The sequence below is a fragment of the Chrysemys picta genome, chromosome 10, assembly GCF_011386835.1.
Source record: "Chrysemys picta bellii isolate R12L10 chromosome 10, ASM1138683v2, whole genome shotgun sequence".
Lineage (NCBI taxonomy): Eukaryota > Metazoa > Chordata > Testudines > Emydidae > Chrysemys > Chrysemys picta.
This window is the reverse complement of record NC_088800.1, coordinates 74,759,187-74,779,987: the sequence shown is the minus strand read 5'-3', so window position 1 is coordinate 74,779,987 and position 20,801 is coordinate 74,759,187. Positions and strand designations below refer to the sequence as shown.

Genomic DNA, 20,801 nt, shown 5'->3' with positions numbered 1-20,801 from the left:
GTAACCAGCTGCATGTCCCGGTACTCAGGGCTGTAGCTAAATACCACAATTGCCTACACAGTAGCAAAGCTGCTGCAGAATTTTCAATGTATATTACCCATCAGTTGTCTGCTCTGGCACAACCACCTCTATCTAGAACTGCAAAATGCGATCACAAATTAAACATCTACTTCCCAAATATGTGTCTATGTTAGTGTATATTTTTCCTTTGAAATATATTTGCAATTTAAATGAATCCATTTAGACACTCTGGCTACACATTTGCCATATCTTTATTGCACTTTTACCACATTGCAAACAATTCCACAAAAATGCTGCAAAAGTAAGCCTAGAAGCTGCCGAAAACAGCTTTTACCCATATATGTATATATTTACACAAAACTATCAAAAGCAAAGTCGGAAAAGTAACAGCCCTACTACGATAGTCTAGAAAGATCAGAGCTGCTACTTTCTTATGGATAAATAGTACAACTTGTCATTTTACATCACGCTGTAAAACCAACATTCAAGTATTCTTGTCAATGCACAGTTATCGAAATCCCCTTCCAGCTAATCACGGTACTTATTATTGTTGTGGCTGTTAGTTTTGCTTTTAAAAAGTTCATGTGTCTTAACCCTTTAAATGCTTGAGTAGTTGAAAAACAAAGCATTCAGTTTAAAGTAGGTACAGTGAATGAGAGCACTTAAAGGGTTAATACAAAATACTAAGTGGACTGTCACCAAGATTAAATTGTGAGTCACAAAACTATGCTGTCCCTCTTTTGTTAAATTTGGTAGGTAGGTGCCTGTGGTTTTCATAGATATACCATATATAAATACAAAATATTAAATAAAGGCCTCCTTTCTATACAAAAAGAGTAGGAGGTGTTTTGCCACCAGACTAGCGTCACCTGTCAGTGACCTCAATATTTTCCAAACCTTTTCATATTCTGATTTAGGAACTATTTAAAAGCATCACATTAGACTTATTTTTCTTAATTAACTAATCCTTCACAGAGTCTACACTTTACCTACTTTGGGAACAATTATATCTCATTTTTGAATTCATTGAATTCACAAAGTTGCATACACAGTCTTTTGCAAGACTTTTTTTATCTTCTTTACTTAGCTAGTAAAAATGCAGTCATGTGATTTCACTACCTCTTGGTTGTAATAGTGTTAACATCAGTGTCAAAGTCATTTTCAACCACATTAACATAACCATCTTTTTCTATACAGTCACTAACAGCTTTGAGAACAATCCGTAGCCTCCTGTCCATTGCCTCTAGGTGTAGCTGGTAAAGGATGGGTGCAACTTTATCTTTTAGTAAAGATTCCTCCATCAAGTGACTTAGTTTGTATTCCTCCTTGGCTAATAACTGTAATCGCAGATAGGTAGACTTCCTTATTCTAGGAATGAAGGAAAAAGAGTAAATCGGTATTTGAGTTACACTTTATTACATCTGGCATAAAAGACAGAATTGAAATAATCCTTCTCATGATAACGTAGAAGACACTGACATAAGAAAACATGGTACACAAGTAATATGTCAGGCATATATTCTTAACGAATGGCCAACATTTTCAAAAGTCTTTAGTGGTTTTGGGTGGCTCCATTTTTAAATGCCCTCTTGAGATGTATTAAAAAGGCCTGATTTTCAGAAAGTGCTGAGCACCCACCATCTGAAAATCGATCCCCTTTAAAGTTTCTCAGGTTGGGCTCCCAAAAAGTAAGGCACCCACTATCACTAGTCACATCTGAAATTCTTGGCCAGTGACATTAAGGATAAAATTTCCAAAACTCTCTAAGTGAGTCAGGAACCTAAGTCCCATTTTTCAAAATGGCCTTAGGTCAAAGAGACTTGACAATCACAAAAAGTTGAAGAAATCAGAAGTTTGCTCTGGTAGTAACTGAAATAGTTTTGCTGCAAATCTCTTTCTACTGATGCAATTGAGGTATGTACATGAAAAAAAGACTTTGAGTAACATTTCAAAGTGCTTAAATGGCGTAAGAGCCCAAGTCTCATTTTCAAAAGGGACTTAGGTGCCGAACTTTCTCCGAAATCAGTGGGATTTAGGCTCCTAAGTGCCCAAAGAGCATCAGTGCAGAACTTTTTAACAAGAACATACTGCCCATAGCTTTTAAATAAAATTCATGGAAGACTAAAACCAACATTTAGAGACGATTTCTGTGCCCAATAAGCAAGCATTTAAAAAAAACCACAAAACAATTAAGCTGGAAAGACATGCATATGAACTTCTCAGGCAACTACAGTACATGGGCAGTGGTGTACAATCTGCATCTGAAATCTCCTCTTCTGGGTCGAGCTCAGCATGGTGCACATCTAAATGGGAAATCCATAGACGGAAAACCTCTTTTGCATCTGTTTTCACCACATTTGACTGTTGTCACTGCCTCAGCTTTGTAAGCGCCAATTAAACAAACAGATTGTGTTGGTCAACAATAGACACCCCACAATACCCAGAGCACCTTAAATGTGTGGTTTATTAAGCACATGGCTCACTCCTGAGCATTTCAGTCCTGCCACCTGAAAAAACACAGGGCTCATTACAGATTAGGAATAAATCTCAAAATAAAACATACCTGCAGCACTGGTTTAAAGGCACCAATATGGAGAGTTCATCATGGGAATATTTTCCAAACCTATTGAAAAATAAAGGATGAAATGACAAAGGGTATCTCAATGTCTAATTCACACCTGTATCTTTTCATTCCAGAAAATTAAAAAAAGCTCTTTAGGTATATATGGCCTGCTCAGTGAAGGCAATGGGAGTTTTGCCACTGGGTGTACGATCAAGGACTGGCAAGATGGGGAAAAAGGGAGACAATTGTATCAAGTCCCTGAGCTTAGCTCCCCGCCTCCCCCCCCCCAGACATCTGTAATTGGGGTGAAATGTGGGTGAAGTGGGAGCGGATGGGGCCCCAGCAAAAATGATGTACCAGAGCCTCACATTTTTCTCAACATGCCTTTTCAAGCCAAAGAACAAAACAAAGATTGTGTCTTAAATTGATGGGGATTTACTATTCTGGGTGAAAATTGAATGTAGGTAAATTATATTACCAGAGCAGAAGAATAGTCTTATGATTAATGAACAGGACTGAGGCTCAGGACATCTGGGTTCAGTCCCACCTGTACCACAGCCTTCCCCTATCGGCTCAGGTAATTCATATATATTCAGGTAATTCATCTCTCTTGGTCTCAGTTCCCCATCTGTGAAATGGGGATAATAATACTTCCTTTCTCACACTCTTTGTCTTATCTATTTATATCAGAAGCTCTTCAAGACAGGTCTGTCTCATATCTATGTTTGTACAGCATCTAATCCTATGGATCCCTGATTTCAGTTAGGGCCTTTAGACATTGCTGTAATACTAATAATTAATAATGTATATATTGAAATGTATAAATTATCTCCATAGCTGTGTTGTCATGAAGTTAGTCTGGCCAAAATTATTCCATTGATCAATAAAATTATTAACATATTTACCCTCTTCCATTATCTAAGTGGATAATAAATGTTTCATTTCCAAACTTTTCAAAGGTTTCATAGTGATGTCGATCCATGTTTCCTAGAGAATAATAATAATAATAATAACAACAATGATAATAATAATAATAGTGATAATAATGATAGAACAAAACCCCACCACTCTAGACTGTTATTCCTAAAGTTTTGTTGTGGGGAATGCAAATCGGCAGACAGTCCAGAAGCTACTTATTTTAGCCATGATCAGAATATTTCTGACTTCCTTAGTTAGCTATGAAAAATTATTGTCGTTAGTCATTATTAGCTATGAAAAATGCTAACAGATGTGGCAAATTACAGAAGAAGATATTTTTGTTCAATACTTTTTAGCTTGATTCTATATTATCTTCCAACTGAGGACTTTGCACATCAATTGGGAACTCTTTAATATTTATTTCTTTTGATTTATTAAAAATATCACTCTCCTTTCATTTGGAAGCTTTTATATAATTTACAATGTGCATTCTCATATAACAACAGATGATACATTTCTCGTACCATTTTTGAGGGCTAATTTAGGTTTCTAGGTCCCTCTCTCTGGACAGGCCTATCTCTAGTGCAGGCTACTTCTAGTATTCTGGCTGGCTGGCACATTTATGAGAACGAGGCTTGTCTTCAGCCACTCCCACCTTTGCCTGCCCATTCGCCACCCATATGTGTGGGCAGGGGAAGTAGCAGTTCTACAGAACTCACTCTGCCCCATATGCTGAGACCCACCACACAGGCAACCCAAGGGGATAAGAGATTTTTGTGCTCCCTTATTCCCCTGTGCAGGTGTATAGGGCAAGCCCTAAATACTTAACCTCCCAGCAAACCCTGTGAAATCCCCAGCATCCCCCTCGGAATTCCTCATCTTCAAAAGGCTTGGAGAAAAGATGAGCGTTTCAACCCGTTTGTGATTAACATATCCGAACTCTGGAGGACCAAGCGAGAGGAAGTGAATTCCCTCACTGAGAATGCCCTGCCAGCTACCCGGTCTCTGTTATAATGAGGGGTTCTGCTCAAGCACCTCAGTTGACCTCAACTTCACAGGGAGACAATCTCTGAAGTAACCAAGTCCTAAACCAGTAAGACCTTTTACAGTTAAAATCAACATTGACGCTCCACCTCCCAGGCAGCCAGTGAGCTCACAAAGCACCAATATTGTATTCTCTTGGTGTGAAGCTCTATTCAAGGAGCCTATGTTTACACTGGACAAAATGTATCCCATTAGAAAAGGCATTAACTAACATAACTTAACTAACCTGATGTTAAACACGACTTAGTGTCCAGGATTAACCATGACCAGCTAAACCCAGTGTTCTTATCTACACTAAGCGTGAAATAATATTTAATGTCATGCTAGCCAAATTTAGGCTGCTAGATAAGAGATTGAAGTCCAGGACCTCCATGGTAGCATTCTTTGAAATGCTTCCAGTTCCTCACACAGGGCAGGTTAGACAGATAGAACTGCAGGGTCTCAATATGTGGATGAGACAATGGTGTTGGAAGGAGGGGTTTAGATTTATTAGGAACTGGGGAAACTTTTGGGAAAGGGAGAGCCTATACAGGAAGGATGGGCGCCACCTAAACCAAAATGGAGCCTGATTGCTGGCACTTAAAATTTAAAAGTTCATAGAGCAGTTTTTAAACTAAGGGCTGGGGGAAAGCTGACAGGTGCAGAGGCACATGGTTCGGACGGAGGCATCCCTTAGGGGAGGATCTATTAATGGAGATTCTCTATGTCCTAGTAAAGAGGAGAGGATGGAAGATGATAAAATACAGAAAGGATCTGATGAGAAACAGTCAAACGAAAAAGAGTCCCATTCTGTAACGGCAGATAGCTAAAAAATGACAAGTTTTTGAAGTGCTTATATACCAATGCTAGAAGTCTAAATAATAATATAGGTGAACTAGAGTGCCTCATATTAAATGAGGACATTGATATAATAGGCAGCACAGAAACTTGGTGGAATGAGGATAATCAATGGGACACAGTAATACCAGGATACAAAATATATCAGAAGGACAGAACAAGTCGTGCTGGTGGGGGAGTGGCACTATACGTGAAAGAAAGCGTAAAATCAAACAAAGTAAAAATCTTAAATGAACCAAACTGTACTATAGAATCTCTATGGATAGTAATTCCATGCTTGAATAATAAGAATATAGCAGAAGGGCTATATTACACACTACCTGACCAGGATGGTGATAGTGACTGTGAAATGCTCAGGGAGATTAGAGAAGCTATAAAAATAAAAACTCAGTAATAATGGGGGATTTCAACTCTCCCCATATTGACTGGGTACATAACACCTCAGGGCGGGATGCAGAGATAAAGTTTCTTGACACCTTAAATGACTGTTTCTTGGAACAGCTGGTCCTAGAACCCACGAGAGGAGAGGCAATTCTTGATTTAGCCCTAAGTGCAGCACAGGATCTGGTCCAAGAGGTGAATTTAGCTGGAGGACTTGGTAATAGTGACCATAATATAATTAAATTTAACATCCCTGTGGTGGGGAAAACACCACAGCAGCCCAACACTGTCACATTTAATTTCAGAAAGGGGAACTACACAAAAATGAGGAGGTTAGTTAAACCGAAATTAAAAGGTACAGCACCAAAAGTGAAATCCTGGCAAGCTGCATGGAAACTTTTGAAAGACACCATAATAGAGGCTCAACTTAAATGTACACCCCAAATAAAAAAACAGTAAGAGAACCAAAAAAGTGCCACTGTTGCTAAACAACAAAGTAAAAGAAGCAGTGAGAGACAAAAAGGCATCATTTAAAAAGTGGAAGTTAAATCCCAGTGAGAAAAATAGAAAGGAGCATAAACTCCGGCAAATGAAGTGTAAAAATATAATTAGGAAGGCCAAAAAAGAATTTGAAGAACAGTTAGCCAAAGACTCAAAAAGTAATAGCAAGAAATGTTTTATGTACATCAGAAGCAGGAAGCCTTCTAAACAACCAGTGGGGCCACTGGACCATCGAGATGCTAAAGGAGCACTCAGTGAAATCCATGGTACACCCATAGCTTGAATACTGCGTGCAGATATGATCGCCCCATCTGAAAAAAGATATATTGGAATTGGAAAAGGTTCAGAAAAGGGAAACAAAATAGTTAGGGGTATGGAACGGCTGCCATATGAGGAGCGATTAATAAGTCTAGGACTTTTCAGCTTGGAAAAGAGACGACTAAGGGAGGATATAATAGAAGTCTATAAAATCATGACTGGTGTAGAGAAAGTAAATAAGAAAGTGTTATTTACTCCTTCTGATAACACTAGAATTAGGGCTGAAATTAAATAGGCAGCAGGTTAAAACAAACAAAAGGAAGTATTTTTTTTTAAACAACGCACAATCAGAGGATGTTGTGAAGGCCAAAACCATAACAGGGTTCAAAAAAGTACTAGATAAGTTCATGGAGGATAGGTCCATCAATGGCTATTAGCCAGGATGGGCAGGGATGGTGTCCCTAGCCTCTGTTTGCCAGAAGCTGGGAATGGGCAACAGGGAATGGATCACTTGATGATTACCTTTTCTGTTCATTTCATCTGGGACACCTGGCATTGGCCACTGTCAGAAGACAAGATACTGGGCTAGATGGACCTTTAGTCTGACCCAGTACGGCTGTTCTTATGTTCTTAGTTAGACATGTTACTTAGCATGTTTTCTAACATCTTGCTCTCAGTGGGCAGCTGCAATCTGTACTGGCTTCAGTTTCCAAGTGATCTCAAACTGTAGCCCCATGTTCAGTACATTACAGCAGGCCTAGGATATGTTACTCTTGTCTAGTGTTTGTAAGTATGTTAAGTATCAGAGGGGTAGCCGTGTTAGTCTGAATCTGTAAAAAGCAACAGAGGGTCCTGTGGCACCTTTGAGACTAACAGAAGTACTGGGAGCATAAGCTTTCGTGGGTAAGAACCTCACTTCTTCAGATGCAAGTAATGGAAATCTCCAGAGGCAGGTATATATCAGTGTGGAGATAACGAGGTTAGTTCAATCAGGGAGGGTGAGGTGCTCTGCTAGCAGTTGAGGTGTGAACACCAAGGGAGGAGAGTAAGTATGTTATTACTGAATGGGTTGCACATAAAAAAAGACTGTTTGTGGTGTGTTCTCCATCTTTCCTGATTGAGAATCAATGGTCTTCTGTTTATCTACCACACCTTATGCACTAGCACTTGGGTGTACAGAGATCTACCAATAATGTATAGCCTGGACATGTACATGTAGAAAGCATCCATTACAACAGAATGACATTCACTGTAAACTGTGTTGTAGAGGCCCTGAATTTCCATGAAGAACATTTCATGTGACTGTCAAAAAGGACATTAATCATTGTGCTTATTTACAATATAGTTTTATAAATCTTTGTTCTTTTAATCTGCACTGATGCAAATATGTCCAAATAAATGTGCAATATTTCACAATTACCCAAATTGCACATACAAGTATTTGCAATTCTAGGTGTGCATCAGAAAATTGCTGAACTATACAAAACACGGTATGGAGAACTGGTTCTTACTATAATTAAACACTGCATTTAATTTTAAAAGATCTGAAACATACCCATTAGAAAATCAAAAATTGTCATATCCATTATATCCAAAATTCTGGTCCCACTGTCATAGGGTGGTGTTTGTTTAACTTCTTCACAATAATCCGGATCAACTTCCCATCTGGAAAAGAGATATTGTTGATTGTTTATATCTGATCTAAAAGTTACTCGGTATAACAAAACCTTTCAAAGATTTAGTTGTACTGCAGTGGGTTAGGATTAGCACATGTACAACCAACTTTACAGGCTATTTTAAGCAATACAAATTCTGATAAAGATTGTGCCTGATGAATTAAGGTAAATTTTCTAGAATTCCTAGAAGAATCATGAGTTTAAGGAAAATATCTGGTTCCCAGATCCAAAAATTAGGAGATCAGGTGTGCCTTCTAAGTAATTACAAAGTCAGATATCTAAACTACTCAACACTTGTTTAGGACTGACTGGTTCACTACTGGACACAGATACAGGCCTTGATCCTGAAAAGACTTATGCAAGTGCTTGTCTTTAGACATGGGCATAGTCCCACTGAAGCCCATACAAGGATCAGGTGTTTCTTGCAGATTCTAAATATTTCTCCCCCCCAAGTACATCATTGTCTAGGGGCCTGATTTAATGCCCACTGAAGGCAATGAAAAGGCTCCCACTGACTTCAATGAGTTTTGGATTAGACCTCTGCAGAATTTGTGTTTATTTTTTAATTAACCACTGCTTATATCCTACCCAGCAATACATTAGCTCTGCTGCTGGAAATCCCTTTGGTCTCCACTACTCACTCTGCTTTCTTGCGTTTATGGTAGGAGCGCCGCCATGGATTTCTCCAGGTTTTCCTTTTAGCTAAAGACAGGTCAGGTAGGAAAGCAGCGAGAGAACCTTCGATCTGATCTGGTTTTCCACAAAGAGCATGCTCGGTTGAGCAGTAGTATGAGCACTCGCCATAGAAACAGATGTTGTTTGCTGACAAAGGAAGGGAAACATCTGAAAACTTTCTCTTTTATTAGTGTTTTAGAGTAGGTAAAACACATAGAAATCCACAAACAACCATGAACAAATGTACGATCCTGACTCAAAGCCCACTGATGGCTGTGGTAGTCTTTCCATTGCCTTCAATGAGCTGTAGGGTCCTGATCCAGTGTCCACTGAAGTCAATGGAAAGGTTGCTATTGATTTCAGTGGTTTGGAGCGGGGCCTGGATCAGGCCCTCTGTGAATATTTCCAAATTATGTAAAATAAAAAATAGTTTCCTCTACACTTTTCCAACTTCAATATGCCTTTTGAGCAATATTAGTCCCTACAGACACTGACGGTAAGCTCTAGATTTAACATAGTTCCCTCAAATACAGTACCTGAACATTAGATAATAACCAATATTGCTAAGAGTTTGCGCAGCACTTTCTGGAAATCAGGTCCCTTTGATATGTCTCAAGTTGGGAACCTAGAAATTAAGGTATTCAAAATCAACAGTCACTTTTTAAAATTCTGTCTCATTTCTTTGAACACTGACAGCATTTTTTGGTATAAGATGTTTTCATTTTTACAAGGGAGAATTGTTTGTGATACATATCCAATTTTCCAGGGAATCATAGAACTAGCTTTGGCAATAGATATCTTAAATTTCCTCTCTGCATGCTGCATTATTCCATTAGCCAACAAACAGAATCCCTCAACAGCAACTTATCATATTTTACAGGGTCTAGTACTTTAAAATCTCACAACTACCATCATATATTTGAGTGTACTAGGAGTGCCATAATCCACTTCTCAAGGGAATACACTAGAAGGCTGAAGGATGAGTATGTTACCCCATGAAAGCAACCCAGATTATTAGCAAGAAAAGCAGAGTGATGTTCCTATCATTGCTGTTTTACTACAGGGCTTTAAAAATTTGCTTTGCACAAATGTGTAAAATATAAGTTGTGCAAGATCGTGTCCTCTCCTTACGCTACTGTGCCACAGAGATAAGGAGTAAGAAGCTCCACTCTTAGTACAGCTCACCGCAAGGCCACGCAGTGTAGCACCGCTGGGCTTGAGTGCTGGTTGCAGAGTTGCTCTTCCTAGGGAGCAACTCACTGAAAATGGGGCAGGGATGGGTGAAGCCAGGGCTCAAACACACACCCCCCTTCACAGGCTGGCCTGCAGAACCTGCTGTCTGCACAGGCAGCTCCGTGCTACACTGTAAAGAAGTGTGGCTAGTTACTTTCCCCCTAATGCCATAGGACAGTTCAAGGTCTCTTGGCCAAATGTCTCCTGGAGCTTGCTCTGCGGTGATGCAGCTCTGCATAACCATTTCGTTAGAGCTCTGTGCTAATGGCATAATCTAACCCCATAGCAAAAGAAAGCATCCAAAGTGGAAACAGAATAGTGTGTGGATATAAGGTAGGTAATGCAATGAGGAGAAAAGGTAGGGAGGAAGAATGCTAGCACTGTACTGTCAAGGACCACATTGCATGTTTAAAGAGGACACTCCCTCAGACAGATGAAGCAGCTACAATAATGCTGATGTGTCCTTTTGTAAAGTAAGGTTGAACATACTTTTAAATTCAGGAGACTATGAAAGTGCAGTAAGCTTGTGATGATTCCTTTACTGATTGGAATTGCTCAGGTCTATTATTTAGAGGACAGACTGATTACCATGAAATTGTCTCAAACAATCAGAGTGCAGGGTTGATGGATTATTACTTAACAGTTTTTCCTAGTTATTCATTTCCAAGCATTTTGGTTGTGGGCATCTGATTTGTGCATTATCCCTATGGTTATTACTCAGCGGCCACATATCATGCAAATGCCTGTACTCTGATAGGCTGGCATTCATTATTAGTCAATGAGGGTACATGAACAATTCCCTAATTGTCATATATCGTGTCCTCAATGTTTACTTACATTGGCTAAGTCCCTTCTGATTTGGTTCCGAAACACTATGTAAACAAATATATATTATGTTTATCCTGAGGGCAAGAGCCTTTTTGACCAGTAGAAAGAGAGAGAGAGAGAGAGAGAGAGAAAACAGTAAAAGAAAAAAAAAGAAGAGGAGAAATGATAATAGGGGGGAAAGAAGAGCCAAAAAGATATTTTTGAACTTGAAATAATAATAATAAAAATCTTATGGCAATTTGAGCACCCTTCCTTTTAAAAAATAGTTTTTCCTTTCATTTAAAATGTGAGCATTGCCTTAACAATTTCAAGATAAAAATAATAACTTCAGGAGATTTCCCGTAACTCAGAAATAACCACATCCTTGGCTGATAAGCCCCTTGGATTGATTATTTCCTATAATCACCTCAGCCTTCAGTCTTGCTGCGTGTTCAACAAAGGATATGATTAATAGGTTTCAAACAGGAATAACACTCAATTTATCCTTTAAATAACTTGAAACAGTCCTGTAATTCATATCTATACACTGGCACCTTTGGAAAATATCTTTCACATTGCATAGGAATACAGATCTATCTATCTAATCTATCTATCTATCTATTCTACAATTTAGCTTAAAAGCAAACTACTATAGGCCACAACCTCAGGATCCACATTCTAAAATGTGTACGGGGGTTTATTTCCTCTCTTAAGGCTCTCCTCCAAACTGCCACTGTAGTGCTAGTCTGGCTGCAGTTTTCCACAAGGCTACACATGCCCTGAAGCTTTTTAGCTTTGCCTTTGATCACGACTGTTAAATCAGGAGGGTTTCATGCGTCCATCTGAATTTTTTTCATAATCCATAATGAAAGGGGGCTGTGGTCTGAACATTGGCTAAATGCTACGGTAAGCTGCAGTGAACTAGGAAACTGGATTATCGCATTGTACTAGGCAGTGGTACTATTAGCTAATAACTCCTGAGGAAAAACATTTGAGATTATGCCTTTGAAAGAAATTAATCTAGACAAACTATTGCAATAGACACCAGGCTAAACACAAAAGAAGATTTGCACAAAATCACACACAGGATCAGATTGTGATCCTTGCTGCAGGATAAAATAGGGGAGTGAGGGGACATAAAGAGACCCCCTGCCTTCCCCCATGCTTCCTACCCATATTGAAGGGGGCAGTGCAGTGGGAAGAACGGCCACCCTCTAGCTACTACTCCCCATCCTGTACTGGTGGGCATGGAGTGTGGAGGGCAGGAGCAGGGAATGGGCAGACCCTTGGCACAGCTTACTCGGCCCTGGGCCCCAAGCAGATTAAGTGGGCCCTGCTGTAGTATTACCCCCCAAAAAACCTTCATCTTATTTAATGTGGACTTTTTAACAAGTGTATTCGTATGTGTTGTGTTGGTATATTTATTGGTTTGAGGAAATAATACAATTAGTGTTTTGGGGGAGGGGCAAGGGCCCCCCAGAAAGATTCCTGCTTAGGCACCCCAATGGCCTACCACCACTTCTGTGTCTGCTCCTGGGTCAGCACAACTGTGCGTTGCCCCATACTTGGGACAGATTGTAAGATTGCCATCTAGCCCCCATGTTTTAATTTAGTCGAGTGCCAGCATTGCCTGTTCATTTGCTGATGGGGATAATCCACTGATATTTGTCTTGATAGTTTGAGATACTTTCTCTTTAAAGTCTACATGAATCTGCTTACACCTGGAGGGAGGAAACTTATCATCCGCTATCCTGAACCATAACTGTTTTGTAAAGAGCAAAAGAGACACAACAATGACATTCGTCTGCTGTCGTATTTGCCTTTCTTAGAAAGGAATGACATCAAATACCACACTTTGTACTGCAGGATGAATGAGAGTATGACTTGGAATCAACAGAATGCAGTCAGCAGCTTTCCATATTGTTAGTGCAAGCAACCGGGAATAATAATTTGGCATTCATCACGTAGTAGTATCTAAATAAATCCACAGCAAAGTTTCTGGCATATCACCACAATCACATCAACCGCTGCATGGCATGACAGAGCTAACACGAGACGTGCTGGCTGCCCTGTGCTTTCCAATCAATCATTGTTCTTATTGGGGCATATCCAGCTATTGATTTTTACACAGAACTCCCATTGACTTCAATGGTCGTCCCACGCATTGAAGGATGGCAGGATATGTCCTATTGTTAGGACAACAAATCTGAAGCAAATCCACAAGAGTATTTCTTGGTGATAAGTTACAGTCAATAACAAGGCCTTTACTGCCACCAATTGCATGCTCTGTTGGCCCAGACTTGTGGCCCATAGTTCCATTGGCTTCAAAAGGCTTGTGCAGAGGACTGCAGGATTCTGGCACTGTAGCTCACATTTTAGCATCGTTGAAATGAGAGAAATGCATTGTGCAAATCTCTTATGAATGGGCGTTTTGCCATTAAAAATATTTCTACCGCTTCTTGCATGCAGGGACTGAGGCAAGGTTGGTTGTATTATTATGGGGGTATATCTCTCTGAATAGCATTCTTCAAAAGGATTTCTTAAAAAAAAAATTCAAAAACACGGATGCCGACTATTTGTAATAATCCACAAGCCCCGTTAAGATAAATTCAAATAGTTTTTTTTTAAAAGTACCCTTTCGATTAAAGTAGATCATCTGCATTCCCACATGACACATTTATAGACAAATCCCGCCTTCCTATGATTATACAGGCGAGTCTCATCTTACGCGGGGGTTCCGTTACCGCGTAAAGCGAAAACCGCGTATAGTCAAAATTACATTGAGCTGAATGGCGGGCGGAATTGTCCGCACTACAAGTACAGTATTAAAATTGATATTTTTCTCTCTCTCTCTCTTTTTTTTTTTGTTGACAACCGCGTAAAGCTGAAATCGCACCTGTTAAATGCACATAAGATGCGACAGACCTGTATAGGACATTAACAGGAGCCCCCTGTGAGGACCCAGGGCAGTACTGGTTTTTTTAATATATTGTGTGGGGATGCAGCCACAGGGGGAGCACAATACATCCGCAAAGGATGCAACTCTGGTGCAAGCTGCTTGCACTCGCCTAGTGCAAAGGGTGGTGGGGTGCATCAGCATTGGCATCCCGGAAAGGGAGGGGATGCTTCAGATGGGTGGATGCAGTGAAACATTTCTGCTGTGTCATGTATCAATGTGTAAACTTCCATTTCATTAAATAAAGAACATGAGCAGCAACTTTTTGAGGGGCCCGAAGCGATACTGCAGTACATTTGTGCTATACTTAAGGCATCTGAATATGAATTGACAAGATTTGTGGGTTTTGACAAACTGCCTTGTAATCATAATCAAGTGATCGAAAAATAGGAGTATTAAGGCTCAGCCTGATTATTACAATTAAAATTCAAAATGTGTCTGTGCATCTATCCATCCATCTTGTGGCTTTCATAACGTTACCGGAACAATAATTCTGCTCAGGTAGAAAAGAAACATTTCAAGATGCTTTACAATCAAATGACTTGGCAGTATCTTTATTTCACTGAAAGTAGTGTTACTTTTAATACTGTGTATTTAGCAATCTCTTTGCAATCACAAGTCTAGAAAGAGGATATAATCCTGAATGCTTACTACAGCAGCACATGAAAAGATCTTTAATCTACCTGCTCAGAATAATAACAGACCCAGATTTGCTATTGTTTGCTGGGGGGAAAAACCCCATCCACAATCCCCTGGAATTGGTTACTCTGAATGAAAGCTCTAGTGCTAGGGTTACCATATTTCCACAAACAAAAAAGAGGACACTGGGGGGGGGGAAGCCCCGCCCTAGCCCCGCCCCGCCCCATCCACTCCCTCCCACTTCCCACCCCCTGACTGCTCCCCTCAGAACCCCAACCCCCCCTGCTTCTTGTCCCCTGACTGCCCCCTGCTGAGAACCCCCTACCCTAACTGCCCCCCCCCAGGACCCTACCTGTCCCCTGACTGCCCTGACCCTTATCCACTCGCATGGGTGGCAGGGTTGTAGAAATTTTGGTGGTGCCCAGAACCCCCCACCCCACCTGCCTAAGGCTCTGGGAGGGGGGTTGGAGGTCTGGGGTGCAGGTCCTGGGCTGGGGATTAGGGTGCAGGAGGGGTGCAGGTTCTGGGATAGAGTTTGGGTGCTGGGTGCAGGCTCCGGGCTGGGGCAGGGGGTGGGTGTGCAGGAGGGGGTGAGGGGTGCAGGCTCTGGGATGGAGTTTGGGGGTGAGAGGCGGTGCAAAGGGAGGGTGCAGGCTTTGGGAGGAAGTTTGAGGGCAGGAGGGGGTGTGTGGGAAGGGGGAGGGGGATTGGGAGGGAGTTTGGGGATAGGAGGGGATGCAGGGGTGAGGGCTGTGGGTCTGGGGATGAGGGGTTCATGATGCAGGAGGGGGCTCAGGGATGGAGCAGAGGATTAGGGTGTGTGGGGATGAGGGCTGGGGCTGGGGGGTTTGGGGTGTTGGAGAGGCTCAGGGCTAGGGTGGAAGGGCAGGGTAAGGGCAGCCTGTCTTCCCATTAATGGATGGGGGCACTAGGACCCGGGGGCAGCAGACAGCAGTTGCTGCTGGCTCTGGCAGTACATGCAGACAAGGGAGAGGCAGACAGGGAGGGGGGACCCATGGAGGGGGGGATGTGCAGAGGGGGGGATGGCAGGTGGAGGCTGGGGACCCATCCAACACTCCCCCGCTCCCTGACTGCCCCCCCCGACTCCTCTTACCATTCTGGCTCCACATGGGTCGGTTTGTGTGTTACACAGGACTACAGAGAGAGGGAGGGGGAAGCAGGGGAGGGCTCTGGCTGCTGGAGGCCAATGGGAGTGGGTCAATCGGCCTAGCCGCCCAATCAGCAGCCACACTGCATGGAAGGGAGGGAGGGAGGTGAGGGAGAAAACCTCCCCGGACATTTTAACCTTGTTACCAATTCCTCCCGGACGGCTATTTAGAGACGCAAAAGCCGGACATGTCCGGGGAAATACGGACGGATGGTAACCCTATCTAGTGCTTACCAGCTGTGTAACATGGATTTCTTTAAACTGCTGCCTCAATTATTCCTAAAACGATGGCTGAGATTAATATGTCTCTTTTTGCTACCTTAAGAAGACCTGTGCATAAGCTTGAAAGCTTGTCTCTCTCACCAATAGAAGCGGGTCCAATCAAAGATATTACCTCACCCACCTTCTTTCTTTTTGCTAGTAAGTTACTATTTATTTGTAAGAGTACTCGAGTTTCCATAGCCTCCCCTGCTGCAAAGGATGTAAAATTAATTTAAATGATTACTCGTCTATTTCCATGTCTCATGTTTAGTCCAAACTGCCTGCAAGTGCACTTTTTCTGCAATGTGCTTTCTCTTGGAAAGCAGTATAACGTATTGACTGACCCTATTGTTGTCTGATTTCAGGGTTTTACATTTCTCAATGTAAGAATGAATGCTTCCCTGATGTGTAGTTCCAAACAAGAGCTGCCTGCAAGTTATGGGCATAGCCTCCTATGACAGATAGCTCTGTCCCAAGGGACAACAGTAGGAGGTGGCCTCGGGAATGGAAACCCTGTGAGGGTCTTTCCCCAAATTGTTCCATTGCAGAATGAGGTTTGCACACTCCACACATCATAGAACAAGCTGAGGATTTGGCCCTAACACCTCCTGGAGTGATCGTTAGATGCACAAGGCCATCTGAGGGTCTGTGCCTCTTCATGTGGCTCTTTCCACACCCCTACAGCATGCTGGAAGTGTGGGTCCATTGTATCCATGCAGCCAGGGATTCCCCAGTAAGGGGTAGTTGCCTAGTCTCGTGGGGGCTCTGTGCAAAATTAATGCCACTTACTGCTGCAGTGACTTTAAGGGGTGCGTGTGGGGAGTTATGTTTATGGAGGAGACAATATATGTCTCCACAGCCCTTACCTCTCCCCATGCACTGGGATAGAGCTGCAGAGACAACATACTCTCTCTAACATTCTGCTACGGGGGGAATCCCATGGAGATCTTGAGAGTTCAATGTGACACAGAGATGTGAAGTATTCTGTGGTTTCTTATTATGTTCATATTGTATGTACTGAATCTAGCCAGTTTAGCACAAAATACGGCAGAGGAGAATCTTCTAGGGGCAAATCAAGCCCCCACCTACGCTTCTGTAGAGGTACCCCCTGAGAATAGGGGAATTTCTAATGGGGGAAGCTGAGGGCTGGCTTTGATAGTGTCAGATGTTTCACCACATCATGAATCCTGCAGCAGGGGTCTATCAGAGCTATCGAGACTCCTTCAGCTACTGGGCTGAGGTAGCCCCGGTTGATATCTGAGGATTCCCATTTGTGAAGCTAGCACTGAAATCAGTGGGAGCCTTTCAAATGGGCTATTTGGGCTGGGTGTTAAGTCCCCGGATTTGTCCAAAGTGCTTAATTTAGGAGCTTTATTACTTCTGGACCCCACATTAATTAATTAATGCCTTTTAAGGACAAGTATGAGATACAAGATGCAGGCTGTTCTTACAGTAATGTGAGTCTGGCTAATTAAACTACGGATTTGCAGAGAATGGCTTTGCAATTCACTAACATGCTATAAGGAAGGTATATTGATTTAGAAAATCTATAATGCAAAAACACACAGGTTAAGCATTTTATTCTCCAGCAAAGCCTGAGTCACAGTTAATCAAATATTTTAATTGGATGTATCTGAATCACATAAATAGAGGTGGATAAAGGATTATGCTTGGACCTTCCTTTGAATGTCTAAAATTGTATCATGATGAGATAAAGAACTTTATCTTAACTCGCCTTCTTATCTCTGAATTTTGTTGCTTCAGTTGCTTTAAACTGCTCAGATATTTTAGCATTGTTTTATGATTCTACTTTCAGAAATCACACAAGGTAGGTTTCCCTTAAAACCTTGAAATCTAAATTGGAAAATCCAAAAAACAAAGGACCATACACTTTCAAATCTTGCTGACAAGCACGGGAATACAGTGGTTAACATTTCAAGTGAGCAAAACAAACTACATTAACTTAACATTATCCACCAGATTTTCAGCCTAAGTCTTATCTCTAAATTTTGCCCACAGTATTTGCATCCATAATTGATTGCAGTGATTGTGCACTTATTTTGTGCATGAAAATTCACATTACTCCCTCAAGGGCTTGACTGGAGTACCCGCATTCCTGTGTGTGTACTCAAATTGGCTGCATACCTTGGTTTTTGAGCATGGTCAATTAGTTGTATATGTAAAAATGGACACTCAAAACATGAGGGCAGATTTAACTTTTTGTAGTTATACAATTTGCCAAGTGAAGGTACTGCTATAAATAACAGCATGTTAAAAATGTGCATACAACAATGCTGAAAATATATCATGATCTCAAAATGTAAACATCACAGATGACTCTAGAGGTGATTTTATGTACAGACGTGTGACACACACAATAAATAGCTATTTTTGTAATGAAAACCCAAAATGGAGGGTTATGGTTTTCATCTGATGCAGGCATGTAACAATGATGTTCATGGAAACTGAGAGGAAGGATTCTCTTGTGATTAAGACTTGGGACTGGGACTCAAGAAACCTGGGGTCAATTCTCAGCTCTGTCAGAGATTTCCTGAATGATCTTAAGCAAGTCACGTAGACCCAATTCAGGAAAACACTTAGGCACACGGCACATCTTGTAACATCACTTAATAGTAAAGTCAATGGGAATTAAGCACATGGTTTTTACTCTGTGTTTGCATAGAGAGTAGCCAAATGCGGTGTGTGGAGTATTAAACTCTTAAGAATGAGCCTTTGAAAATTCAAATGTTGCATTTTATGAGGCTACTAGAGCTTGGCAAATACTGAAGAAAGCATTCAGGATCATACTGTGAATAACACCCACCGGTTCAGGGGCAGCTCTATGTTTTTTGCCACCCCAAGCACAGCAGTCACGCTGCTCACACGGATTTGGCGGCATTTCTGCGGGTGATCTGCCGGTCCCGCGCCTTCGCTGTACCTGCCGCCGAATTGCCGCCGAAGTCGCGGGACCAGTGGACCTCCCGCAGGCATGCCGCCAAAGGCTGCCTCACTGCCGCCCTCATGACGACCGGCACGCCGCCCCCCCCCCACGGCTTGACGCCCCAGGCACGTGCTTGCTGCGCTGGTGCCTGGAGCCACCCCTGCACAAGTTCACTGCAATGATATTCACAACCCCTTTTATTGGCTATCCTCAATGTGCAATGTTATTATTTACAAGAATGTTTATGGAGGTTAATACTCTCCCTGGTTCAGAACAAGGGCTATGCACCAGTTAGGTCACAATTAAACCCTATTCTGAGGATATAAATGGGACTTACATGCTACATAGGCCCTGTGGTAGCCTTTGGAACATAGCTGAATTTCACCTGGAAGGAGTGTCCTTTGTACATATTTAGTCAGGTGTCACACTGCCTTGTTGTTGATACCAATGTAAGCATGTGTCCATGAGAATGTTTGGGACCGAGATGATGTATTCAGTTCTCTTCCCATATATAAAAGTTTCAGCCATCCAATCAGGGAGCAGAAACAATAGCATGTAACCTATAGTGGTGATCAATCACATAGCAACCAATAGCCAAGCATAAATAATAAATGTGCTAAGTGATAGTTGTTTCGAATAAACTGCAAGTATCTGATGAAAATGCTTTATATAAAACACTTGTTGAATAATTTGCATTAACAAACAAATACACACAAATAAAACTCATTTGATTATTTGTGAATGGCAAAAGGGACAATGTGGGTGAGGTCATGTCCTTTACTGGACCAACTTCTCTTGGCAGAAGGTACAAGCTTTCTGGGGAAGGAAGCAGAGACCTGAAGAAGAGCTCTGTATAGCTTGCAAGGTTGTACCTTCCACCAACAGAAGTTGGTCCTATAACAGATATTATCTCACCCACCTTGTGTCTTTCATATCCTGGGATCAGCTCGGCTACAACAACACTGAAAAAGGGGACTCAGTTCAATACAATAAATTGTTTGCTGTCAATAGAGTTTGACCTGATCCAACAGCTCCCCAACAAACCATATTTGTTTTTATTTAAAGGTATATAAAAAGAGACCTCATATTACAATTAAACAATAGGTGTCTCCCTTGTGACATAGGAAGAGGGCAATGTAATGCATAAAACTACCTGGTGAAATGAAAAATGTCCTCCACAGTTTCTTGTCACGAGTAACATCCCTAATTTCTCTGGTCATATTAACCAATCTACCTGCAACAGGTGGAACACGACGAAAATCTAGGATCCTGGAAGTGAAATAAAAGGGGCAGTTTACTTTTAAGATTCTTTAAACTACAGCAACAACAACAACAAAACCTCTGATAATTCCTGCATCTAAAAACGTAATTGTGATGCAAACTAAAGAGGTACATTATACCCAGAAGGCACCACCTAAATTTTTCTGTGGCCTTCATATTTCAAAGAGCCCCATCAGATCATTCATGGTGCATAGTATACATGCTCAAGATGTAATGTTAAACGTACTTTGTTACGAGTGCCGATTTAGCCTTATTGTATAAAGCATAAGAACGGCCATACTGGGTCAGACCAAAGGTCCATCTAGCCCAGTATTCTGTCTTCTGACAGTGGCCAATGCCAGGTGCTTCAGAGGGAATGAACAGAACTGGTAATCATCAAGTGATCCAAGCAGAATCACTATACGATTAAAAGTATGGGCATACAATGTTTCATGAAAAAATTAAGCAAAGTAAAATCCTAGAAATCTAAGATACAAGACCGGTTTGCTAGTCCAGTCCAACTGCTCACCAATGCAGGATTGTTCCCTAAAGAACGTTATCCATTGCTTTTTCACTCCTGTTTTGAGTGACTCAAGACATGTGGTTCCAATGTCTTCCATTGGTAACCTATTACCCTCATTCCAGGATATCCAGAGAAGCCC

At 41.5% G+C, this 20,801-nt stretch overlaps 1 protein-coding gene across 1 annotated transcript in view; it reads right to left on the bottom strand.

Moving 5' to 3' along the window:
- Positions 1–254: 254 nt before the first annotated feature.
- Positions 255–20,801, bottom strand: part of FAM20C (FAM20C golgi associated secretory pathway kinase) — an 85,440-nt gene continuing 64,893 nt past the window's right edge. Inside the window, exons 5-10 of the mRNA XM_005289163.5 lie at positions 20,033–20,148; positions 8,841–9,021; positions 8,079–8,188; positions 3,490–3,571; positions 2,585–2,644; positions 255–1,389 (exon numbers count right to left, since the gene is read on the bottom strand). Of these exons, the coding sequence (XP_005289220.1) occupies positions 1,137–1,389; positions 2,585–2,644; positions 3,490–3,571; positions 8,079–8,188; positions 8,841–9,021; positions 20,033–20,148 (802 nt within the window). The 3' untranslated portion in view covers positions 255–1,136. The remainder of the gene's footprint in view (positions 1,390–2,584; positions 2,645–3,489; positions 3,572–8,078; positions 8,189–8,840; positions 9,022–20,032; positions 20,149–20,801) is intronic.